The 27,671-nt window shown below is 44.2% G+C and overlaps 1 protein-coding gene across 1 annotated transcript; it reads right to left on the bottom strand.

The window, feature by feature from the left end:
• Positions 1-6,366: 6,366 nt before the first annotated feature.
• Positions 6,367-27,625, bottom strand: LOC140207903 (uncharacterized). Its single transcript, XM_072276447.1, has 2 exons — positions 26,432-27,625; positions 6,367-11,795 (listed from the first exon to the last, which is right to left on the bottom strand). The coding sequence occupies exons 1-2, from the start codon at positions 27,365-27,367 to the stop codon at positions 10,497-10,499; spliced, it is 2,235 nt and encodes a 744-aa protein (XP_072132548.1). The 5' UTR covers positions 27,368-27,625; the 3' UTR covers positions 6,367-10,496.
• Positions 27,626-27,671: the final 46 nt, after the last annotated feature.

Raw genomic sequence — 27,671 nt, 5'->3', positions numbered from 1 at the left:
CTGGCAGGAATATGAAAGTCCCAGATGTCAGTGGTCAGAATGTGTAAAGTTACGTTACTCGGGAGAAGGTTCTTGGGAAACAGAGATGGTCTGAAGGTAAATAAATCACCTGGACCAGATGGTGTACACCCCAGAGATATGAAAGTGGTGGCTGAAGAGATGTGGAGGCATTGGAAATGATCTTTCGAGAATCGTTAAGGAAATGATATCCTAGAAAGTTTTTCCCTTCACTACTCTCCCTCTCCCAGTTTCACCTATCACCTCCAACTTCTTCCACCCCTCTCACCCCCACACTTCTTCCTCTGACATCTCATCTTTTTTTCCCTGTCCTGATGAAGGGTCTCTGACCTAAACGTCAACTGTTTACTATTTCCCATATATGCTGCCTGGCCTCCTAGGTTCCTCCAGCATTTTGTGTATGTGTTGCCTGGATTTCCAGCATCCACAGATTTTCTCCTGTTTTGATAAAAACAAAAGTGGGGTCATATAAAATAGCAAGAAAATAGTGGGAAGTTGGAGGATTGGAAAGCTTTTAAATAACCAGCAGGAGACTACTGAAAAAAACACACAGGAGAGACAAGATGAAAAATTCAGGTAAGTGAGCCTATAATATCAAGCATCAAAATTTCTTTTTCAGATACATAAAGAGTAAAAGGGAGGCAAGAGCTGATACTGAACCACTGGAAGATGATGCTGGCGAGTTAGTAATAGAGCAAAGAAATAGCGGCCAAATGTAATAAGTATTTTGTGTCAATCTTCACTGTGTAAAACACAAGCAGTATAAGACGATAAAATATAGGAGCAGAGTTAGGCCATTCAGCCCCATCGAGTCTGCTCCGCCGTTCTATCATGGCTGATCATTGTTCAGACTCAACCCCATGCACCTGCCTCCTTGATATATTCTGTACTGCCCTGACTGATCAGGCAATATTTCCCTGTACAGAAGCTATGCTGGCTTTGACTTATTTTATCATTAGTCTACTTGTAGCCCAAAACCTCATCTGTTATAATAGACTCCAACACTTTCCCAGCCAGAGGTTAGTCTAACTGGACTATAATTTGCTCTCTTCTGCCTTCCTCCCTTCTCAAAGAGTGGATTGACATTTGCAATCTTCCTGTCCTCCAGGACCAGACCAGGATCAAGTGATTCTTGACAGGTCATGACCAATGCATCTGTTATCTCTTCAGCAACCTCTCTCAGGACTCTGGGATGTAGTCCATCTGGTCCAGGTGACTTATCCACTTTAAGAACCTGAGTTTGCCCAGCTCATTTTCCTTTGTAATAGCAATGGCACTCACTCCTCCTCCCTGACACTCACGGATCTCTGGCACACTGCTAGTGTCTTCCACAGAGAAGATGGAAGCAAAGTCCCTATCAAGTTCATCTACCATCTCTTCCCCATGTCTACCTCATGAGCATCACTTTCCAGCGGTCCAATATCAACTCTCGCCTCCCTTTCGCATTTTTATAACTAGTTTATATTATTGTCTAGTTTGCCCATATATTTTACCTTTAGCATTCTTATCTATTTTTCGTTGCCTGTTTTGGATTTTAAAAGCTACCCAATTATCTAACTTCCTACTCACTTTTGCTACCTTATATGCACTTTCCTTCACATTTATACAGTCCTTAACTTCCTTTGTCAGCCACAGTAGCCTAGCCCCGCTGTTTGAGAGCTACTTCATCGGGACACATCGATCCTGTACATTATGAACTATTCTCAGAAACGTCAGCCATTTCTGCTCTGGTATCATCCCCACGAGTATCCTTCTCCAATCCACCTGGGGAATCACCTCTCTCATGCCTCTGTTATTCCCTTTGTTCCATTGCAATACTACGCATGTGACCTATGCTTCTCCCTCAGAAATTGCAGTAGGAATTGAATCATATTATTGTCCCTGCCTTCTAATGGTTCCTTTACATTAACCTTCCTAATAAGATCTGGGTTATTACACAATACCCAATCAAAGATTGTAGTTCCCCGAGTAGGCTCAACCATCAGCAGCTCTAAAAAGCCCTTTCGTAGGAATTTGATACATTCCCTCTCTTCCGATCTGACACAAAGCTGACTTTCCCAATTGTCCTACAGATTGAAGTAACCCACTACAATTGTGTCATTAAATTTATTACATAAATGCCAACCATTTGGGAGTAACTGGGGCAGAAGTGAGGTTACATGCTTTTACCCAGGAGAGAAGGTGTTTCGGAAGCTGAAAGGCCTGAAGGTAGATAAGACTCCTGGACAAGAACGTGAACACCCCGGGATTCAGAAAGAGATAGCTGAAGAGATTGTGAAGTTATTAGAGTTATAGAACACCACAACACAGGAAAATGCCATTCGGCCAATCTAGTCTGTGCCAAAGCATTAATCTGCCGAGTTCCAACAACTTCCACCTGGACAATAGCCCTCCATATCCTTCTCATCCATGGACCAAAGGAAACTTCTCTTAAAGGTTGAAATCATCCCTGCCACTTGCTCTGGCAGCTCATTGCACACTGTCCCTGCCTCTGAATGAATAATTTCCCCCTTAGTTTTCTCTTAAAATGTATCAAGAATCACTAGATTTGGGAACGGTTCTGGTAGACTAGAAAGTACAAATGTCACTCCACTCTTTAAGAGAGGGAGGCAGAATAAAGGAGTTATAGGACAGTTCGGCTGACCACAGTGGTCAGGAAGGTGATAGTGTGTATTATGGGTGAGTTTTTTGGGTACTGTAGTTGGGGACGCCTGATGAAGTAGGGCAAACTCAGCAGGACTCCTTTGGAGGAAATTATGTCTGACAAATGTCTTGGAATACTTTGAGGAAATAACAGGCAGGATAGATAAAGCAGAGCCAGTGGATGTTGTTTTGCTTGGATTTTCAGATGATCTTTAACAAGGTACCCCATGATAGGCTCACTGAGAAAGTAAGGAGGCATGCTGTGCCTCAGGGATCTGTTCTGGGACCCCTACTCTTTTCATAAATGACCTGGATGAGGAAGTGGAGCGATGGGTTAGTAAATTTGCTGATGACACAAAGGTTGGGGGTGTTGTGAATAGTGTGGAGGCCTGTCAGAGGTTACATCGGACATTGATAGGGTGCAAAACTGGGCTGTAAAGTGGCAGATGGAGTTAACCCCAGATAAGTGTTTCTATGTACATTTTGGTAGGTCAAATATTATGGCAGAATATAGTATTAATGGTAAGACTCTTGGCAGTGCCAAGGATCAGAGCGACCTTGAGGTCCGAGTCTATAGGACACTCAAAACTGCTATGCACGTTGACTCTGTGGTTAAAAAGACATATGGTGCATTGACCTTTATCAATCGCGGAATTGAACTTAGGAGCTGAGAGGTAATGTTGCAGCTATATAGGACCCTGGTTAGGCCCCACTTGGAGTACTGTGCTCAATCCTGGTTGCCTCACTACAGGAAGGATGTGGAAACTATACAAAGGGTGCAGAGGAGATTTACAAGGATGTTGACTGGATTGGGGAGCATGCTGTATGAGAATAGGTTGAGTGAACTCGGCCTCTTCTCCTTGGAGCGACGGAGGAGAGGTTACAGCGGGACTTTGATAGGATGCAAAACTTGGCTGAGAAGTGACAGATGGAGTTCAAGCTGGAGGATGAGAGGTGACCTGATAGGGGTGTACAAGATGATGAGAGGCATTGATCATGTGGATTGTCAGAGGCTTTTCCGAGGGCTGAAATTGCTATCACAAGAGTACACAGGTTTAAGGTGCTGGGGAGTAGGGACAGAGGAGATTGTCAGGGGTAAGTATTTTACTCAGAGAGTGGTGAGTGTGTGGAATGGGCTGCCGGCAATGGTGGTGGAAGCGGATATGAAAGGGTCTTTAAAGAGACTTTTGAATAGGTACAGGGAGCTGAGCAAATTAGAGGGCTGTGGGTAAACCTAGGTAATTTTAAGGTAAGGACATGTTCGGCACAGCTTTGTGGGCTGAAGGGTCTGAATTGTGCTGTAGGTTTTCTATGTTTCTATGAACATACATTTTGTGTCAGTAACAGATTTGGAAATGTTGGATTTGGTCTCTCAGCCAAATGGCTGACACAGTTTGGGAACAACTGGACTCCGAGCACCGGTCTCTACAACACCGACTGGGACATCCTGCAGGCCCGGGAAGGGTCTGGTTATTCCTTGTATTTGAAGACACAGACACCAGGAACAGGAGCAGGCCTCTCGGCCCCTCCACACCGTCCTGTCATTCAATAAAACCTCGGACCGGTCCACCCGGGCCCCCAACGCGACTCCCATCCCCACTTTGCCCGGACCATTGGCCCCGCTTGCAGGGCAACAGTCTGCCGGTGTTTGCCCCCCAATGTGGTGAATCGCCACCACCGTGGGCTCAGACATTTCCACAGATGAGCCCCTCCTGTCCCCACCGGGACAAACATCCTGTCCGCCCCCTCTCTCACCGTCTTCATCCTCTCCCTCCCCGGGGAACCGGCATCAAACCGACGGGCCGAGCGGTCTCCTCCTACCTCTCAGCGATACATCAGACTCCGGCCGCAGGAGACGCTTCACAAACGCCCCAACTTCCCTCGGAGGGAAATGGAAATAAATCAGAAAGCGGACATTTACTTTGGGATTTGTTCCGCTTTAACGGACAGGTCGAGCTGCGCCAGAGGACGGGGTAACGCCCCCTCGGCTGGTCCGCCTCCACTATTGGTTGTAACAATTGATTGACATCGCTTCGCACCAATGGGAATAGCGCAGCTCTGCAATCAGTTCAATTCCTCTGTTGACTGTTCGGGGAGGGGGCGTGGCTCGTGCTGAGTAGCTCAGCCGTTAAACCGAAAAAGTTCGAGCACAGCAGCGCGTGTGTGACGTAAGGCACCGTGCTCGTGACAGCAGATGCAGATACGGGGAGACCATGGGTGACGTCAGGCGCGTGGGAGGGGCTGTTGTGTGACGTCACGTGAGAGGAGCGCTTCAATTTTAAAACACCTTTTGTTGGGTCCGATCTGGAACAACAAAATTAAATTCGGGTTTCATCGGGAGCGGATCCGGTGTTGTGAGATGTGTCCGGCTGTGCCGTGTTGTTGGTGGAGTGGGCAGCGGGGTGTTTGTCTCCGGGCTCTCCTCAGCCCCGGTTTTCACTTTGCGACCGAGCCCGGACCGTGGATCAATTCCTTGTGGTTCTGCAGGGGGTTTGGGGCGAAGGGACAGTCTGTCTGTCTGTCTGTCTGTGTGGGTCGGGGTTATGAGTGGGTCCCGGGACAAATTAACTTGTAAACACCGGACCATCTGGTGAATTGGATCAGACAGCTTCGCTCGCCTGTCCTTTCAGGAAACAACAATTCTCTCTTCATATTAATGACTGTCTAAACTTGCTGTGAACAAGATTCTGTGTTACAAGATTGTGAGTTACAGAGTCTAGGACAGCTGTCACCGTCATGGGCTGCGAGTGCAGACAGGGATTGGGGTCACTGAGCTGTGCATCAGAGAAGGACACGGGTTTGTACAGCCTCCTGTGGGGTAGAAATGTCCACACGGTGAATTCGGATCTGCTGGCACATCGAGAGTCTGAAAGGGAAAGGGAATAGGGAAGGGGCTGAGCAGAGAGTTTTAACAGGGGAACCTGTTCAGGGGTGGAGGGGTACAGGAGCTGTCTGATAGATCGTTTTAATTGTTTTTTATAATCTGACAGATGGTGACTGAGGAAGAAGCTTGTTGACGGAGGATACCCGGAGGCGAGCAGGTCAGACACGGAATCAGGATTTGAATTGAATTGACTTTATTTCTTATATCCATCAGGGGTAAAAATCTTCACATTACGTCTCCACCTAAATGTGCAACGTGCAGTCATAGTAATTTATAATAGTTTACAATAAATAAAACAGACAATGTAATATAGAGTACACTCAAATCTCTGTGAGTTCATCAGTCTGACGGCCTGGTGGAAGAAGTTGTCCCGGAGCCTGTTGGTCCTGGCTTTTATGTTGCGGTACCGCTTCCCGTCCCGGATGGTATCAGGAGAGAGACAGTGATGTGATTTCCTGTGTCACGGGTACAGACATTCATCTCAAGTGAGGAGTTTGTGTGGAGATGCAGCTTCTCTGGAGGTGGAGGAAAGAGGACACACCAACAGGTGGAACCAGCTGTGGGAAGACATGGTTTGTCAGGTCTGATGATGAGCTGAATGTACCATAACCTTCAGACTGAATCAGAAAACCATTCTGAGGGTATTTGAAATGTCAGAAGCAGGGGAGATGTGATCACATGTGCAGAGGGCAGGGGTTGTGTCTCCATCAGACCCTCAGTGAGATGGTTCAAGTTATAATGTGCAGGGATGAAAGCACAGTGTTTGGGGCCGGATTTAATCACTGATTCTGACACAGTGAGAGGGTTAGTTTCGCCGTAAGGAGGAAACATTAATGGAGAAAGAGACAGGAACTTCATCAATTCTACACGGGTCCCATTTATCAGCACTTGGCTCTTAGCCGACTGTATCTCGGCAGTTTCTTTCTTTTCAAATCTTTTTATTATTATTCAAAAATAACACGAGTACATCAAAGTAAGCGATACTTACAATGTCTCAAGGAAAAAAACATTATTTTCTAGATTGAAAAATTTTGTTGATATTAAATAGAAACCCTACTCAGCAGGAAAAAGTGGGGGGAAACCCCATTAGGTGTACAACCCGGAGCCATGCGTCATACAAAAAGCTTCTAAAAATAAACAGCAATCCGCCAGCAAGAAAAAAAAATATATACCAAAATTTACAATTAGATCGTGGAGGAAATCTACCAATTAACTCAAATAATAATAACGAGCAAATGAATCCCATCTTTTCTCAAAATCAAATAAAGGTTCAAAGGTTCGACTTCGAATTTTCTCCAAACTAAGACATAGCATCACTTGAGAGAAACATTGTGACAAAGTGGGAGCTGATGTATCCTTCCACTTCAACAAAATGGCCCTCCCAGCTATCAAAGTAACAAATGCAATAACATGTTGGTCAGATATAGAGAGACCACGGATATTTTGAGGAATTATTCCAAAAAGCACAGTTAATTTGTTAAGTTGTAAATTAATTTTAAGCGCTTTAGAAATTGTCGAAAAAACTGACTTCCAGAACTGTTCCTGTATAGAACAAGACCAAAACATGTGTGTCAGCATAGCTGTCTCAGTTTTACATCTATCACAATAACTATCAACATTAGGAAATATTTTAGACAGTCTCTCCTTCGTCAAAGGGTAACGATGTACAATTTTAAATTGAATAGTGAATGACGAGCGTATATTGAAGAAGAGTTCAGCTTCAGAATCCGTGTCCAATCCTTCGTCATAAGAGATAAATTGAGTTCCTTCTCCCAATCTTGTTTAATCTTAAATAAAGAACACTTATCCCATTGTAATAAAAAAAATATAATTTCTTCCAATAAACCCTTCGTCAAAGGGTTCATACTCATAATAGTATCTAACAGGTCAGCCTCCAATACGCAAGGAAAATTATTTAAATATCTTTGTAAGAAATGTCTAACTTGAAGGTATTGTAAAAAGTGTGAGTATGAAAGATAATATTTATCAACTAATCGTTCAGAAGACACCAATCTATCTTCTTTAAAAAAAACAAAAAAAAACCTTTATTTTTCCAAAGTAAAAAAATTGGATCACTCAAAGGCGGCTTAAAAAAGTAATTTTGATAAATTAAACTACAAAGTTTAAATTTTTTAAGATTAAAATTTTCAAAAATTGCAAAACTGGAGCCAAGTGTGTAATGAATGCTTAATCACAGGGTATGGATTTAAATTAACAACTTTAGCTAATTGTATAGGTAAAGCAACTCCTAATAACGAGGTTCAGTAAAACTGTTTCACAGCTTTCAATTCCAGGTCTACCCAAATTGGCCAATCATTCTTATCAACCCAATATAACCAAAAGGACATGTATCACACATTAACAGCCCAGTAATACATTCTTAAATTAGGCAAAGTGAGACCTCCATCCCTTTTCAACTTTTGTAAGTGACATTTACTAATTCTTGGTCTTTTATTATTCCAAATAAAAGTTAAAATAATAGAATCAATCTGATCAAAGAAACTTCTTAGTCAATAAAACAGGGATATTCTGAAATAAATATAAACATTTTGGGAAAATCATCATTTTAACTATATGGATACGACCGACAAGTGAAAAGGTAAGTGGACTCCACCTATTAAATCAATACTTCATAGAGTCTACCAAAGGAACAAAATTGGCTTTATAAAGATCCTTATATTTTTTAGTGATTATAACACCTAAATATCTGAAAGAATCTGTGACTTTGAAAGGAGTATTATCATTTATAGAGGCAGGTTCATTTAAAGGAAACTATTCACTTTTACTAACATTTATTTTATATCCTGAAAAATCTCCAAATTTATTGAATAATTTTAGCAAGGCAGGAATAGATTCTTCGGGATTAGATACGTAAACCAATAAATAGTCAGCGGAAAGAGAAATCTTATGAATGGTCTCATTCACAAAAATCCCATGAATATTTTTAGCTTCACGAAGAGCAATACCAAGGGGTTCTAATATTAAAGTAAATAACAAAGGACTTGATGGACAACCTTGTCTTGTCCCCTGTGAAATCTGAAAAAAAGGAGACCTACAGTTGTTATTGACAACAGTAGCAATAGGAGCTTTATATATCGTTCCAAACCAATTATTAAAATTAACACCAAAGCCAAATTTCTCTGAAACATTAAAGAAATATTTCAACTCGATCAAATGCTTTTTCAGCATCCAAAGAGACGACGCATTGTGGAGTTTTAAAAGAGGATAAATATATAATGTTAAGTAGTCTCCGAACATTTGAAAAGGAAAAACGACCCTTTATAAAGCCTATTTGATCTTTAAAAATAATTTTACCCAAAATATTATCTAACCAATTGGCCATTATCTTTGACAGAATCTTAGCATCGACTTTCAATAATGAAATAGGTCTATATGAAGTACGGTCAGTAGGATCTTTATCCTTTTTAAGAATTAAAGAAATAGAAGCCTCATAGAAAGTAGAGGGTAAATCACCTTTCAAAACAGAATCCTTAGACATTTCCAACATATATCCGGAAAAAGCAGTTTTCCAATTTTTTTACAAAATTCTACAGGACAGCCATCAAGTCCAGCTGCCTTACCAGATTGCATTGAAAAAATAGCTTTATGAATTTCGGCTTCAGTAATTTGGGCATCAAGAGTCTGTACAGACAGAGTGGTCCCTGGCTTCGTATGCTATCATAGGTTGCTTGCCTTTTATTTTGGGCTTTCAGGGAGGTGGGTGGGGTTAGAATTAGGAGGTTTTTTTTTCCTCTTGGGTGGTTCTGGAGCATGGGTGTTTTCTATGTGGTTGTATTCTTCATCACCACCATTTTTGATCATCCTGTATTGGTATGTGCTCTGTGCAGGTATAAAGTATAATAAAATTATAATATGGTATTTAAACAGATTAATGTAATAAGTTGGAATGTTTGTGGTTGGAATCATCCTATTAAACGAAAAATAGACAAAACTATTAACTGATTCCAAACTGATATAATTTTTGCTCAAGAGACACATATCAGGGCAGGAGATCTAAATAGATTTTTTTTGGATGGTGGAGAGGTTTGCAGTTCCACTCTACTTCTCAGAGTAAAACTAAAGGCATGTCCATCTTTATTAAATCTAATATATTTATTCAAGAGGATATTGAGTCAGATTCGAATGGTAGATTTTTAATTGTCAAAGGAGTGATCTGTAACAGAAAAATTGTTTTGGTCAATCTGTATGGTCCTAACTTAGATGATCCTTCTTTTTTTAGAAAAGATATTTGCTTTACTGCCTGATTCAAATGAATATATGTGATAATGGGTGGGGATTTTAACTGTTGTTTAAATCCTATGATTGACAAGAGCTCATCCAATCAGCGACTTCCAACTCACTCTGTGTCACTTATTAACTCCTTTTTGATCAATTTTGGATTGATCGAATTATGGAGATATCTGCACCCCGGTAACAGAGAATATTCTTTCTTTTCACATGTTTACAAAAAATATTCGAGGATTGATTATATTATAATCAATCCCCGCTTCCTGCCTAGTGTTAAAAATTGTGAAAATGACGCTATTGCTATATCTGATCATGCACCTTTGAGTTTGTGTTTTGAATTTATGTCATTCTTGCCTGCTCAACATAGCACATGGCACATGTCTCAGACATTATTGCAAAACTCTGACTTTGTTGGTTTTATTGAAACCCAGATAAAAGAATTCTTTCATTTTAATGATATAGTGGGTACGTCCAAATGAATTATATGGGATACATTTAAAGCATTTTTGCATGGCCAGATCATTTCTTATTCAGCTAAGCTTAAAAAACAGACTAAAGTAGAATTAGATAAGATTGGGCTGGGAGGCTATCACCACCTATATTAAGCTGCTAGCCTAAGCGAGAGTTACATATGTTCAGATAACTGAGTGAATTGCTTCCCACATTCAGAGCAGGTGAACAGCCTCATTCCAGCTCAATCAACTCAATGATGCACATAGGGTTGATTTGGCTGAGAGAATCTCTTCCCAAAGTCTGAGCAGGTGAACAGCCTCTCCCCAGTGTGAATTGACTGATGTCTCTGCAGGGAGGATGATTCAGAGAATCCCTGCCCACAGACTGAGCAGGTGAATGGCCACTCCCCGGTGTGAAGTGACTGGTGTTTCAGTAAGTGAGAAGACAAAGTGAATCCCTTCCCACAGTCTGAGCAGGTGAATGGCCTCTCTCCGTTGTGAACTCGCTCATGTACCTTCAGTTTAGATGACAAAGTGAATCCCTTCCCACAGTCTGAGCAGGTGAACGGCCTCTCTCCGGTATGTACTCGCTGATGTACCTTTAGTTCGGATGACTGCATGAATCCCTTCCCACAGTCTGAACAGGTGAACGGCCTCTCCCCAGTGTGAACTCTCTGATGTACCTTCAGTTGGGATGATGAATTGAATCCTTTCCCACAGTCTGAGCAGGTGAATGGCCTCTCCCCAGTGTGAACTCTGTGATGTACCTTCAGTTGGGATGAGCAAGTGAATCCCTTCCCACAGTCTGAGCAGGTGAACGGCCGCTCCCCAGTGTGAATTCTCTGGTGCTCTTGCAGGTTTGATGCCTGACTGAATCCCTTCCCACAGACTGAGCATGTGAACGGCCTCTCCCCAGTGTGAACTCTCTGGTGTACCTTCAGATTAGATAACCAAGTGAATCCCTTCCCACAGTCCGAGCAAACGAACGGCCGCTCCCTGGTGTGAACTCGCTGGTGTGCCATTAGGTCAGATGACCGAGTGAATCCCTTCCCACAGCCTGAGCAGGTGAATGGCCTCTCTCCAGTGTGAACTCTCTGATGTTCCTTCAGCTGAGCTGATCGAGTGAATCCCTTCCCACACACTGAGCAGGTGAATGGCCTCTCTCCAGTGTGAACTGACTGGTGTGCTTGTAGGCTAGTCGACTCAGTGAATCCCTTCCCACAGTCGAAGCAGGTGAACGGTCTCTCTCCAGTGTGAACTCGCTGGTGTCTCTGTAGATTAGATGAAGAATTGAATCCCTTCCCACAGTCCAAGCAGATGAATGGCCTCTCTCCAGTGTGAACTCGCTGGTGAGTCAGTAGGGTGGATGACTGATTGAATCCCTTCCCACAGTCTGAGCAGGAGAACGGCCTCTCTCCAGTGTGAACTCTCTGATGTACCTTCAGTTTAGAAGAGCAAGTAAATCCCTTCCCACCTTCCGGGCAGGTGAATGGCCACTCGCCCGTGTGAACCCGCTGGTGAGCCATTTGGTCAGATGACCAAGTGAATCCTTCCCCACAAATTCAGCAGATGACCAGCCTCTGCCCAGTGTGAACTGACTGGTGTGTCCACAGGTGAGAAGACCCACCACAGAACAGGTGAATGGCCTTGTCCCAGTGTGAACTTGCTGATGTACCTTCATGAGATGACCTTGAATCCCCACAGTCTGAAAAGGTGAACGGCCTCTCCCCTGTGTAAACTGACAGGCATGCCAGTCGGTCAGATGATCGAGTGAATCCCTCACCACAGTTTGAGCAGGAAGGATGATCAAGTGAATCCCTTGCTCCACTTCTTATACGCGTGGACAGAGACAGCAAAACTGGTGTGTTGTGTTCAAGATCCTCATAGATAAATTCCTTGTCGTTTTTAACCTGAAAAAAGATTTATAAAATCCATCAGTGGGTGAAGGACAACATTTCAGATGAGATCACTTTAGTCACCAAGGTGTGATCTGCCATCACACTGTTTCTGTGAGATTCAACCCAAGTTGGAGAGAGAAATCATCTTCTATCTGGGCACAGTGCTGGTATCTGGAATGACCATCAAACTCTCTGATGCTCTTCCTGTCTCTATAAGAATGGGGCATTTCTGCCATCTCCAATCTGTGACCTGGCTCAGTTTGACTCTCTCCATTGGTATTATTCCCTGTTCCCACTGAGCTGCATGGGCTCCTGGCCCCACAGTAACTGAAAGACTCTCACACAAATAGCCTATGTTGACGGACGTGCAGCTGGGATTTTCTTTTATCTACTGTCAATTTACAGTGCCACAGTTTTAACGCCATGTAAACATTTCCTGCCCAGATGAATGGTTGGCCCGCACAGCTGTTAAAAGGAATTAAATGAACATTAGTATTATTTCTTGTTCTTGTCACAGAGTCACAGAAAAGTACAACACAGAAGCAGGCACTTTGGCCCATCTAGCTTGTGTTGAACTATTTAACCTATCTACACCCATACCCCTACCATCCAGATACCAATACAAACCTCTTAAATGTTGAAATTGTGCTCACATGCACCAGTTGGGCTGTCTGCTCATTCCACACCTGGATGACTGCCTGTGTGAAGACGTTTACCTGCATGTTCCCCTTAATATTACACCTTTCACCTTCAACCCATGGCCTCTGTTTGGCGTCCCACACCATCTCAGTGGAAAAAGCCAGCTTGCGCTTACCCCATCTATAACCCTCACAATTTTGATACACTTCCATCAAATCTCGCCTCAATCTTCTACATTCCAAGGAATAAAGCCCAGACCTGTTCAATCTCTCCTCATAACCCAAGTCCTCCAGACCTGGCAACATACTTGCAAATTTTCTCTGAACTCTTTCAACCTCTTTTACATCTTCCTGTAGGTTGCTGACCAAACTGCACACAATACTCCAAGTTAGTCCTCACCAATGTCTTGTACAACATCAACATAACATCCATCTCCTGTACTCAGTACTTTGGTTTATGAAGGCCAATGTGCCAAAATCTTTCTTTCTATCCCTATCAAACTGTGACACCACTATCAGTGAAATATAGACCTGTATTCCCAGACCCCTTTCTTCTACAACACTTCTCAGTGCCCTACCAGTCACTGTGCAATTCTAGGTCCTACTAAGGTGCCACACTTCACACTTGTGAGCATTAAATTCCATTTTATGTTTCTCAACCCATTTTCCCAGCTGGTCTAGATCACACTGCAAGCCATGATAATCTTCCTCGCTGTCCACTACACCACCAATCTTGGTGTCATCCACAACTTTGCTGATCCAGTTAACCACACTATCATCCAGATTACTGATATAGATGACAAACAACAACAGATCCAGCACTGATCCCTGTGGCACACCACTAGTCACAGGCCTCCAGTCAGAGAGGCAACCATCTGCTACCACAGTCTGGCTTCTCCCAAAGACAGTGTATCATCCAATTTACTATCCCATCTTGAATGCTGAGTGACTGAACCTTCTTGACCAACCTCCCATATGTGACTTTGTCAAGTGCCTTGCTAAAGTCCATGTAGACAACATCCACTGCCTTGCCTTCGTCCACTTGCCTGATATCATCCTCGAGAGACTCTATAAGATTGGTTAGACATGACCTACCATGCACAAAACCATGCTGCCTATCTCTAATCAGAACACATCTATCCAAATACTTATATATCCAGTTGCTGCACATATGTTCCAATAACTCTCCCACTACTGATGTCAAGCTCACTAACATAAAATTTTCTTGTTTACCTTTAGAGCCTTTCTTGAACAGCAGAACAACACTGGCTGTCCTCCAATCCTCCAGTACCTCACCTGTCACTAAGGATGATTTAAATATTTGTGCTTGGGCCCCAACAATTTTTGCACTTGTCTTCCGCAGCGTCCCAGGGAACAACTTGTCAGGCCCTGGGGATTTATCCATGGTAATTTGCCTTAAGACAACAAACACCTCCACATCTGTAATCTGTACAGGGTCCTTTCTAACTCTCACACAGTTTCGTGTGTCCTGCACCTTGGGTGCAATGCACCTCTCTTCATGACATATCTATCACTCCCTTCAACTCCTGGATGATCTGGAATTCATCCATTTCCAGCTCCAACTCCCGAACGTGCAGGGTTACAAGCTGCAGCTGGATGCACATCTTATAGGTGAGGGTGTCAAGGACACTGGAAGTCTCTCCAGCTTCCCACCAATGTCCCGTCTAATTTGTAATGACCGGTGTGCCAAAAAATCTTGCCTGTGCAATTTTTACCCATTGACAACATGTGCACACTGAACTTTAAATAGAGAGGTATTTATTTTAACAGCTAGCAAATGAGAACTCTGATGCCCTCTGGGTTTGATTGAGTTCATCTGCACTCTCACACAACCTATACAGCAGGCCTGTAGAGGGTTACGAAGGATTTTCTCGCCAGACCTTTTGCACACCGTCCATATCTGATTTGCTCGCTAAATGATGCTTTAAAAAGTCAGATTTCCAAAATCACTCCACTTCCTCGCACTTGCAAATTCTCCAGCAACTTTTGCATTGCCACAACACACACAGGTAACACCGGTTTCTGTATTGTACATAAATATTTCCCCTGAACCCTCCCCCAGGGGACTGATGACCAATGAATATGAACGGAAGGGCAGGTCTCATTGGAGAATGGCACATTTGTGTGTGAAAGCTACTTGTTGATCAGGACAAAGGCGTTTGATATCATTATGTACCCAGAGAGAATGGGTCAAAACATGTTCCCACGGGTACAAAGGTCCAGAACAAGAGGAGGCAGAACAAGCAACACACACAAAATGCTGGAGGAGCTCAGCAGGACAGACAGCATTATGGAAAACAGTACTAATGCTGAGTTCCTCCAGCAATTTTGTGTGTGTTGCTTGGATTTCCAGAGTTCCTCCAGCAATTTTGTGTGTGTTGCTTGGATTTCCAATATCTGCAGGTTTTCTCGTTTGTGATTGAAGGCAGAACAGAGGTGTTTTTTTCTCAGCTGGTGATGTAAAAGATTTTGTTCCCTTTCTCCGAGTTCCCAATCCTTGCATTTAGACAGCTGGAGCTCAGCTCTGTCTGAGAGATCCATCGGTTCCCATTCCCTCATCAGCCGGAAGCTCCCCGGGGCCCATGTACGGATCGTGGGGCTGAGAGAGAGGGAAGAGAACAGGACTGTCCCGGGATTATGGTTCACGGTGTCCGGAGCTCACAGCAATTGTCCCGAATTCGGTGTTGAAAACCCCCACCCGCAGCCGGGGAATATCTCTTACCTGGAGCCGATTTCTCGAGGCCTTTGAGTACTGCGCGCATGCGCAATTTTCAGGAACAGACTGCAATTCAATCGGTGTTTCAGCGACAGTGAAGATTGTTGCGCAGAGCTTTCTGGGTCATCACGGAGCCATTAAAAGTTTCTGCAAGCACAGGTTCCATGTCCATACCTCAGGTTTTTTTGTGTGTAGAAAACTCAGCAGCTCTTTTAATGCAGGAAGCAGCTCCCATAAGCAATGCATAAACTATCAGCAAACTTTCCGCGTGTCTAATGCCAAAGTAGAACCTTGTTACAAATGCAGATATGAAACACAAGAGATTCTACTGTTGCTGGAAATGTAAACACACACACACACATAATGCTGGAAGAACTCCGCAGTTCAGGCACCAACTAAGCAGAGGAGTACACAATCTAGGCATGCTGAAGGGACTCGGCCTAAACGTTGCCTATTTACTCCTCTCCACATTTGCAGCCTGATCTGTTGATTTCCTCCAGTATTTTGCTGAAATTAACCACCTTTTTTTTCAATCAAACAGTTTCAAAATGTTTCTGATCTTTCATTTGTAGCCATATTCTGCTGGTTGGATTCCTCTTCCTCCTCGTCCTTGTAAACTCTTAATTCCCATCTCTTTCTGGAGCCCCAACACACTGATTCAAGCTGGTAACTCTTTGGTTTCTGACTCTACACAATCGAAGATTCATTTGCTCATCTGCTGTCAGACTTTAGAGGCGCATTTAAGCAAACCAGCTGTCTGAGGCACAGACCTTTGAAATGAGTGAAAATGACACAAAACTTTGAAAAGAGCAGGGAAGAAGGAGTTTAACCGCCTTAGACCAGAGCCCTGAAGAACGTTAAAACCACAGTGAGCTCATTGTGTTATTCAGCCTGGACAGAAGCATGCAGGAAATTCATGCAGATGTATAGGATGATGAGAGGCATTGGTTGTGTGGATAGTCAGAGGCTTTTCCCAGGGCTGAAACGGCTAACACAAGGGGGCATAGGCTTAAGGTGTTTGGAGGTAGGTACAGAGGAGATGTCAGAGCTACGTTTTTTAAACAAAGTGTGGTGTGTGTGTGGAATGCACTGCCTGCGACGGTGATAGAGGCGGATACAACAAGGTCTTTTAAGAGACTCTTAAATAGGTACATGGAGATTAAGAAAATAGAGGCCTATGCGGTAGGGTAATTCTAGGCAGGTTCCAGAGTAAGTTACATGGTCGTGACATCATTTAGAGCCAAAGGATATGTCATGTGCTATAGATTTCTATGATTCTCTGAAATTCATGGAAAATCTCCTATCCCACGGAGTGGTGACTAGTTGCAACCTGTCATCACAGGGAGAGTGAGAGGGGAACAGCAGGGATAGATTTTGATATACTGATATGGAACAGAAACATGGACAGGGACCAGATGGGCCGAGAGGACTCTCTAGTGTACATTGTGAGTGGGGTAGAGACAGTAAGTACCTGAGACACGGGATTTGATATAGAACTGATTTATCTTTCACAGATCCACAATATTAAACATCAGTCTAGTTTAAGGCTAACATCAGCAGAACAGACTCCTCCAATGCTCAGTGACCAGGGTTCAGTCCTGGGTGCGATGAACAGCCGCAAGAACTGCAGAACCTGACAGTAACAGTCCCTCATGAACCTGCAGCTGCCTTCAGTCACCATATTGGTGAAACATTTAACACAAAACCATGCATTTGAGAATTTAGACATTTCTATTTTTCTGAGCTTCTCATAAATGTGTACAGTTTAGTTAAGCTTTGCTCCAGAATTACCACACAATTAAAAGTTTATTACATTTTTTTTATTTTTAGTTTTGCACCACTTACGTAATTTAGCTATTTAATATGTATATTATAGTAATTCACAATTGTTAAAATCTATTGCTATGAATTAGGTTCTACTGCTGCCGCAGAGACAACGAATGTCATGACATTTGCCGGTGCTATTAAACCTGATTCTGATATTGATATGGGAGACCCCCCACCGGTCACCTGATCCCAGTTACCGCAGATTGTAATGCGAGATTGAAGCCTTTTCTACTTACCTGCATTCCTCAGAAATGACAATAGTTCAGATAAGTTTCCTTCTGCGGTTTCAAAACAGAAGCTCAGTCTGTCTAATATTTCCACACAATTAAAATGGGGAGGAATGCAGCAAGAATGTGCCGGTTATGAGGATCTTTGAGTACATGGCCTGTTTTTCCTTGCAGTCATGGGCAGAGCAGTAGCCATAAGAAGGCGTGAAGTATCGACAAGAAGCTCAGAGACCTCGGCCTTCACCCTGCCTTCTGTAGCTGGATCCTGGACATCCTGTCAGATCGCCGGCAGGTGGTAAGAGTGGGCTCCCTCACCTCTGTCTCTCTGACCCTTAGCACACATACCCCACAGGGTTGTCTCCTTGGCGCCCTCCTTTACTCTCTGTATTCCCATGATTTGCGTCGTCACCCACAGATCCAATCTGCTAATTAAATTCGCTGACGACACTACACTGATTGGCATAATCTCAAATAATAACGAGGCAGCCTACAGAGAAGAAGTCATCACCCCGACACAGTGGTATCAAGAAAACAACCTCTCCCTCAATGTCACAGAAACAAAGGAGCTGGTTGTGGACTCCAGGAGGAATGGAGACAGGGACCAAATTCAACATTTCCAAGTCTGTTATTGACACAAAATGCACATTTTAATATTGATCACGACACAATGTATTTTACATATTGTTAATAACATAAAACGTATTTATAGGTTGTTACTGACAGAGAATCGTATAATTTGTGTTCCGTGTGTTATCTGAATGTACTTGCCTGTGATGCTGCCACAAGTCAGTGTTTCTCTGTCCCTGTACCTTCCCGTACTTGTGAACTTGGCAGCTCGGTTGGTCGAATGTGTGAGACAGTACACTGTTAAATGCAAAACCCTGAACAGTGTTGATGATTAGAGGAATTTAGACTCCAAGTTCATCGGTCCCTGACAGAGACTGCACAGATTGATCGGGTGGTTAAGAAGGCAAATGGCGTGGTTGTGTTTATTAGTTGAAGCACTGAGTTGAAAAGTCGGGAAGTTGTGTTGCGGCTGTTGCGAGTCTGCGGTCGGACTGTGACTGTGTCTTTAAGAGCGCCGCAGTGAGGAGGCGGGACTATGACGTCAGTCACAGGCTGACGGCGCCAACTGTGGATTTAACCATAAGAGAGAGAGAGCGATCTGCAGACAGGCAGTCGGCCAGTCTAAAGAGAGAGAGAGACTGGAAAAGCTGATAGATTCAGTTTGTCGGAATGAAATGTTTGGACACCGGGAAGTCCTGCTCGGCACGGATAGTTCAAAGGTTAATTTATTATCAAAGTAGGTATCCATAAATAACTCTGAGTTTTTTTCTCCTCCAGAGAGTCACGAAACAAGGAAAGAAAGGCTTTCAGAGCGAAAAAAATCAAACTCCCACCCAACCCCGCATAAAAAGGAACGGCATCCCGATCATCAACCCCCAAAACCCACCCCTCCCACAAAAGGGAAAAATAACATCGATCCCCCCGAAAAAACAACCCGACCCCGCACAACTGCGGAGGAGCCGGTGTCACCGGTGTAGAGGAGCCGCATCGGGAGCAGCGGACACAACGGGCGACCCCGGAAGATTCACAGGTGAAGGGTCGCCTCACCTGGAAGGATGTTTGGACAACGGGGAGAGTTCGGCCGTCCGGCCCTTTCACTGTGACCCCCGAACTCCACATCAAATCCGTCCAAACGAGTCTGGGCGAACTTTAATGATCAATAAATATAATTCCTGTCTTTGATCAGCTGTCTGAGTGATTCCCTGACTCTGAGAGGAAGGGGTGTCTATGATCCACATTGTCGGGGTGTTGAGTTTACCAGGAGACAGAGACTGCAGGGACGGGAGGTTTTCTGGTCACTAATACACTGTGTGTGGACCCCGCTGGCAATTCTGGTGTTGTGACCCGAATCGAGACAAACACCACGCTGCCCACTCCACCAACAACACGGCACAGCCGGACACATAACAGGGGACTTTACATCTCACAACACTGGATTCAGTGATGAAACCCGTGATTAATGTTGTTGTCCCACTGAAATCATAAGAAATGTCCATTCAGGTGTTTTTAATTACAAGCGCTCCCCCACAGATGACGTCACACATGGTTCCCCCCCGCGCGTACCTGACGTCACACACGCGCTGCTCTGCTCGTGCTGAGGCGGTTTAACGGCTGAGCTACCGACCACGAGACCCCTCCACCCCTCTCCTCCGCTGCGCTGTAGTCATTGGCCCGAGGCGATGTCAATCACTGTTTCCGCCCAATAGCGGAGGCGGACCAGCCGAGAGGGCGTTACCCCGCTGGCATCTCTTCTCAAAGAGGAACAAATCCCAAAGTAAATGTCCGCTTTCTGATTTATTTCCATTTCCCTCCGAGGGAAGTTGGGGCGTTTGTGAAGCGTCTCCTGCGGCCGGAGTCTGATGTATCGCTGAGAGGTAGGAGGAGACCGCTCGGCCCGTCGGTTTGATGCCGGTTCCCCGGGGAGGGAGAGGATGAAGACGGTGAGAGAGGGGGCGGACAGGATGTTTGTCCCGGTGGGGACAGGAGGGGCTCATCTGTGGAAATGTCTGAGCCCACGGTGGTGGCGATTCACCACATTGGGGGGCAAACACCGGCAGACTGTTGCCCTGCAAGCGGGGACAGGACTGGAGTTGGGAGGGTGGGTGAGGAGAGGAGATTTCGGATAGTGGGGGTAAGATCTCGAAAGATCATTGCTAATGCCTCCACATCCCTTCAGCCACCTCTTTCAGATCTCTGGGGTGAACACCATCTGGTCCAGGTGATCTATTTACCTTCAGACCATCTCTGTTTCCCAAGAAACTTCTCCCGAGTAACGTAACTTTACACATTCTGACCACTGACATCTGGGACTTTCATATTCCTGCCAGTGTCTTTGACAGATAAGAGTGATGTACAATACTTATTCAGTTCATCAGTTCACCTTGCACCCCCACCCCATTAATACCTCTCCAGCATCATTTCCCAGTGGTTTCCACCTCTCTTTTACACTGTATGTACCTGAAGAAAAAATTGGTATCCTCTTTAATATTACTGCCTAGCTCACCCATGTGCTCCATCTTTTCCTTCCTAATTACTTCAGTTGCATTCTGTTGGTTTTTAAAAGCTTCCCAATCCTCTAACTTCCTAGAAATTTTTGCTCTATGCTCTGTGTTTGTTTTTTATGTCGTCTTTGGTTTCTCAAATTTCAACCATTGCTGCTCTGTTTTCATCCCTGCCCATCTTTTTTCAAATCAATTTTGACCAATTCTGCTCTCATGCCTCTGTAATTCTCTTTATTCCACATCGGACTTTAGCTTCTCCTTCTCTAATGTCAGGGTGAATTTGATCATATTAAGATCACTTGCCCCTCAGGGTTCTTTGAACTTAAGTGACCTAATTAAATCCGGTTCATTACAACACCCAATCCAGAATAGCTGTTCCCCAAGTGGGTTCAACCATGAGCTGCTCTGAAAAAGCATCTTGTAGGAACTCTACGAATTTCTCCTCTTGAGACCAACACCATCCCAATTTTCCTTATCACCTGCATGACAATCCTCCATGACTATTGTAACATTGCCCTTTTGGCTCGCATTTTCTATCTCCCATTTTATTTTGTGGACCACATACTTACTGCTGTTTGGGGGTCTCCATACAATTCCCATCAAGGATTTTTTTTTTTTTACATTTGCTGCTCCTTAAATCTACCCACAGATTCTACACCTTCCAACCCTATGCCACCTCTTTCTAATGATTTTGTTTAATATTTTACCAACAGAGCCACACAACCCCACTACCAGCTTGTTCTTTTAAGAAACATGCAAGTATCTGGGAAACAAAAGGACCTGCAGATGCTAGAAATCCAGAGAACTACACACAAAGTGCTGGAGGAGCTCAGCATGTCAGGCAGCATCTATGGATGGGAATCAACATTTCGGGACAAGACCCTTCATTGGGACTCTTGACACCCACGTATCTGGAATATCAACAAGCAAAGAAAATAGGAAGTAGTGCAAAATAGGGAAAACCTTTAACAAAATTTAGTTCAAAGTTTTTTAAAAAACTGCCAAACAGAGCTCAATAGTTAACAAATTCAACAAAGGCAATAAACATCTTCATCAATTGACTTTTTTTTGAAATAAAAAAAATATCTTGGTCCCATTTCAATCAGTCAAATTTACAAAGATAAATAAGAACTTTAGAAAAGTTTAGAATAGACCATTGACACTCAAACCCACTTAGATTAACATTACCTTGGACAGGAGGAAGAGAAGTAACACACACGAAAAAAAAAATCACACAACAGTCAGATAAAACTTCTAAGTATATATTTTCATCAAAAATGAACAGGATTCAGCACTCCAGGTGTGTGTATGCCATCGTGATAAGAAATACAGACCGGAAAACTTCAATGAGAGGACAACTCAGAGAAATGAATCATCACTATGGAAGAAAACATTAACCAGTGGAACGAGTATGACCCTCCATGGGAGACATCCCAACGATCTGAGCAGACCAGATGGTGACAAGGAAGCATCGAGCACCTGACTGAGAGTTGGAGACCTCTTCCCAGAAACAGAGGGGTTCCTTGCAGAAATACAGGACAAGGTGTTTAAACAAAGGAAAAAAAAATCAAAAATACATACAATACAAACAAACAAGGCAATAAATCCAGCAAATGCCGAGAAACCAGACACAATCCAACACATTCCAGGATCCAGCAGTTTGAATCAATCTGATTACTTATGAAGGCACAATGAAATGGCAAATATCAGTCACCAAAATCTTGCTTTAAAATAAAAACTCATGAATGACCACCATAACTTCATTAAGGCACCATAAATTCAAACCTGGTCCAGTTCGGGACAGAATCTCACATTTCATATGATAATCAATAAATTATTACAGACAGGACAATCTCAAATAACCATCTGGATATAATATTACAGGATAAACAAGCAGGAACAACTCCCTCAATAGATAAAACTATTCCCAACACACACATGTTCCTCGAAGTGGAGCACCTCACCACGGGCATTGCTTGTGTCATCAGTCAGACAACCGAATTATATTCCCTGTCAATCAGCTTCCAAATGTTGCTACTCTGTCATTCGTTGCCACGCCCCGCTGCTGATTCCCTTCTCCTCATCATACATTCTTACCCTGACCATCGTCCAGAGCCCCAAACTCTGCCCTGTGCAGACCCGCCTCTGGTTTCTGACTCTGCTCCGTTGAACATCCAACTGATAGTTTCCCATTCTGCTTTCAGTCTTTAGAGGACAGTGGTGTTTTCTAACAACCCTATACAAGCAGGGAAAGTGACCCATAATGTGGAAATGAGCCCCGAATAAGGAGGTTAACTACCAATGTCATTCTTCCTCAGCCCAGAGATTAGAGGGGCGAAGAACATCTCAGACAGAGCTGCAGTCAGCTCGACGACTTCAGTCTGCAGAGAATTCAAGCAAAACCTCTTCACCCACAGAGTGGTGACTGTTTGGAACCCATCACCACAGGGAGAGTGAGAGATGAACAACAGTGCAGGATTTCAAAGGACTGTTGTGGCACTGAATCACTGGCAGGGTCCAGCCGGCCTGAGTTGACTCTCTACTGTACACTAGGTGTGTTATAAATTCACTAAGTACCGGAGACAGAGTTTAAAATAGAACTGATTTATTTGTCTCAGATCCAGAATATTAAACTCCAGCCCCATTAAAGGTGAATATGCAGCAGAAGAAACTCCTCCCATGCCCAGTGACCAGGGTGCAGAACTGGGTGTGGTGAGCAGCAGCAATAATTGCAGAGTTCAGCACTGACAGTCACTCTCGAAATTGCATTCAGCACGGTGATGGACAAATATCCAGCATGCAGCTTATTGAAACTTTCTCCCCAGTGTGAACCCAGCAGTATGTCACAAGTGTAACACGCTGTAAGGTTTCACTGCTAATGTAACGGCCTCTGTGCAGTGTTTCACTGCTGAGGTAATGGTTTCTCTGTAGCAGCAATGTTTAGGTTATGACTGGAGATAACAGGGTTTTGGAGTGCGAGGTCATCCAGTGAGAGAAATGTTCTTTCTTGTGAGTCTGGAAGAGGGATTTTCGTGTTCTTTTGTTGGGGAGAAATGAGAAGATGCGAATGGAGAGAGTGGGCCCTTTTCTTTTTGTTTACTTCACTAACCATATAGAACCACAGAACACTACCACACAGAATGCCCTTCTTGGCTCTGCTGAACCACTTTTCTGCCTAGTCCCACTGACCTGCACCCGGACCAATTTACCACATTATCATCCAGATCATTGATATAGATGACAAATAACAATGGACCCAGCACTGATCCCTGTGGCACACCACTAGTCACAGGCCACCACTCAGAGAAGCAATCCTCTACTACCACACTCTGGCTTCTTCCATTGAGCCAATGTTTAATCTAATTTACCACCTCTCCATGTATACCAAGCGACTGAATTTTCCTAACTAACCTCCCATGTGGGACCTCGTCAAAGGCCTTACTGAAGTCCATGTAGACAATATCCACTGCCTTCCCTTCATCCACTTTCCTGGTAACCTCCTCGAAAAACAGATTGGTTAAACATGACCTACCACGCACAAAGCCATGTTGACTCTCCATATTATGCCCCTGTGTATCCAAATACTTGTAGATCCTATCTTTTAGTACTCCTTCCAATAACTTACCTACTACCGACGTCAAACTTACCGGCCTATAATTTTCCAGATTACTTTTAGATCCTTTTTTAAACAACGGAACAACATGAGCCATCCTCCAATCCTCCAGCACCTCACCCGTAGATACCGACATTTTAAATATATCTGCCAGGGCCCCTGCAATTTCAACACTAGTCTCCTTCAAGATCCGAGGGAATACCCTGTCAGGTTCTGGGGATTTATCCACTCTAATTTGCCTCAAGATAGCAAGCACCTCCTCCTTTTCAATCTGTACAGTTTCCATGATCTCACTACCTGTTTCCCTTAATTCCATAGACTTCATGCAAGTTTCCTTAGTAAATACAGACGTAAAAAACCCATTTAAGATCTCCCCCATTTCTTTTGGCTTCACACATAGCCGACCACTCTGATCTTCAAGAGGACCAATTTTATCCCTTACAATCCTTTCACTCTTAATATACCTGTAAAAGCTCTTTGGATTATCCTTCACCTTGACTGCCAAGGCAACCTCATGTCTTCTTTTAGCCCTCCTGATTTCTTTCTTAAGTTTTTTTTCGCACTTTTTATACTCCTCTAGCACCTTATTTGCTCCCTGTTTCCTATACATGTCATACAACTCTCTCTTCTTCTTTATCAGAGCTCCAACATCCCTTGAGAACCAAGGTTCCTTATTCCTATTCACTTTGACTTTAATCCTGACAGGATCATACAAACTCTGCACTCTCAAAACTTTCTCCTTTGAAGGCTTCCCACTTACCAATCACACCCTTGCCAGAGAACAAACTGTCCCAATCCATGCTTTTTGGATCCTTTCTCATTTCTTCAAATTTCGCCTTTTTCCAGTTTAGAACCTCAAACCGAGTACCAGATCTATCGTTATCCATGATCAAGTTGAAACTACTGGCGTTATGATCACTGGAACCAAAGTGCTCCCCTACACACTTCCGTCGCCAGTCCTAACTCATTTCCGAATGGGAGATCTAATATTGCATCCTCTCTAGTTGGTACCTCCATATATTGATTTAGAAAACTTTCCAGAACACATATTACAAGCTCTAACCTGTCTAGACATTTAACAGTATGGGAGACCCAATCAGTATGTGGAAAATTAAAATCCCCTACTATCACTAACTTTTGCTTCCTGCAGTTGTCTACCTCTCTGCAGATATGCTCCTCCAATTCTCGTTGACTACTGGGTGGTCTATAATACAACCCCATTTATGTGGCCATACCTTTCTTGTTTCCCAGCTCCACCCATATGGCCTCAATAGACAAGCCCTCTAATCTGTCCTGCCTGAGCACTGCTGTAACATTTTCCTGACTAGCAATGCTACCACCTGCACCCCCCACCACCTTTCATTCCTCTGCCTCTATCACGTCTGAAACATCAGAACCCTGGAACATTAAGCTGCCAGTCCTGACCCTCCTGCAGCCAAGTTTCACTAATGGCTATAATGTCGTCATTCCATGTGTCAATCCACGCCCTCAGCTCGTCTGCCTTCCACACAATACTCCTTGCATTGAAATAGACACACCTCAGGAGATTATTTCCACTATTCACAACCCTTCTAATTGTGGCTTTGCACGAGCTTTTAACATCATTTATTTTCACCCCCGCTCCACTATCTGCTCTGGCACTCTGGTTCCCATCCCCCTGCAAACCTAGCTTAAACCCTCCCCAATAGCACTAACAAACCTCCCCGCAAGGATACCGGTCCCCTTGTAGTTCAGGTGTAACCCGTCTCTCTTGTACAGGTCCCACCTGCCCCAGAAGAGATCCCAATGATCCTGAAATCTGAAACCCTGCCCCCTACACCAGTTCCTCAGCCTCAGTCAAAGTAAGAATTATAAAGCTCAATCGTTTAATCAGATATTGTCTACTGTTTATTATTTCCGGGTACTGATTTGTAACAGGGGACACATCACGCAGCATCCACCCAAACGAGATTTCTTAAGTTTGGCCGGGCAGGGGGGCTATCACCCCCTATATTAATCTGCTAGCTGAAGCGAGAGTTACATAAGGTTAGATGACTGAGTGAATCGCTTCCCACATTCACAGCAGGGGAACGGCCTCTCCCCAGTGTGAACTCAGTGATGCACATTTGGTTGATTTGGTTGAGAGAATCTCTTCCCAATGTCTGAACAGGTGAACGGCCTCTCCCCAGTGTGAAGTCACTGGTGTCTCAGTAGGTGGAATGACCGAGTGAATCCCTTCCCACATTCTGAGCAGGTGAATGGCCTCTCCCCAGTGTGAACTGACTGGTGTCCCTTCAGTTGAGATGACTGAGTGAATCCCTTCCCACACACTGAGCAGGTGAACGGCCTCTCCCCAGTGTGAACTAACTTGTGTACAAGTAGGTGGGATGACCGACTGAATCCCTTCCCACAGTCTGAGCAGGTGAACGGCCTCTCCCCAGTGTGAACTTGCTGATGTCCCTTCAGATGAGATGAGTAAGTGAATCCCTTCCCACAGTCCAAGCAGGTGAACGGCAGCTCCCCTGTGTGAACTCGCTGGTGTGCCTTTAGGTTGGATGACCAAGTGAACCCCTTCCCACACACTGAGCAGGTGAATGGCCTCTCCCCAGTGTGAACTCTCTGATGTACCTTCAGTTTAGATGACTGAGTGAATCCCTTCCCACAGTCTGAGCATTTGAACGGCCTCTCCCCAGTATGAACTGACGTGTGTACCAGTAGGTCGGATGACCGAGTGAATCCCTTCCCACAGTCTGAGCAGGTGAACGGCTTCTCACTGGTGTGAAATCGCTGATGTCCCTTCAGTTCAGATGACGAAGTGAATCCCTTCCCACAGTCCGAGCAGGTGAACGGCCGCTCCCCAGTGTGAAATCGCTGATGTATCTTCAGTTGAGATGACGAACTGAATCCCTTCCCACAGTCTGAGCAAGTGAATGGCCTCTCTCCAGTGTGAACTCTCTGATGTAGCTTCAGTTTAGATGAGCAAGTAAATCCCTTCCCACAGTCCGGGCAGGTGAACGGCCGCTCCCCGGTGTGAACTGACTGGTGTCTCAGTAGGGCGGATGACCGAGTGAATCCCTTCCCACAGTCTGAGCAGGTGAACAGCTGCTCTCCAGTGTGAACTCGCTGGTGAGCCATTTGGTCAGATGACCTAGTGAATCCTTCCCCACAAATTCAGCAGATTACCAACATCTGCCCAGTGTGGTGTGTCCACAGGTGGGAAGACCGACTGAATCCCTTCTCACACACAGAACAGGTGAAGGGCCTCGTCCCAGTGTGAACTTGCTAATGTACCTTCAGTTGAGATGACCGACTGAATCCATTCCCACAGTCTGAGCAGATGAATGGCCTCTCCCCATGTAAAATGACGGGCATGCCAGTCAGTCAGATGATCGAGTGAATCCCTCCCCACAGTCTGAGCAGGAAGGATGATAGAGTGAAT

Source organism: Mobula birostris, chromosome 13 (assembly GCF_030028105.1).
Source record: "Mobula birostris isolate sMobBir1 chromosome 13, sMobBir1.hap1, whole genome shotgun sequence".
Taxonomy (NCBI): Eukaryota; Metazoa; Chordata; class Chondrichthyes; order Myliobatiformes; family Myliobatidae; genus Mobula; species Mobula birostris.
The sequence above is the reverse complement of the archived record's forward strand: the minus strand, read 5'-3'. Positions and strand labels throughout refer to the sequence as shown.

Coding starts and splice junctions, on each gene's coding strand:
- LOC140207903 (XM_072276447.1), bottom strand. CDS start 27,367: ATGGCTCACCAGCGAGTTCACACTGGAGAGCAGCTGTTCACCTGCTCA. Junction 11,796..26,431: donor TCCACCTACTGAGACACCAG/TGACTTCACACT, acceptor ATTTGTGGGGAA/GGATTCACTTGGTCATCTGA.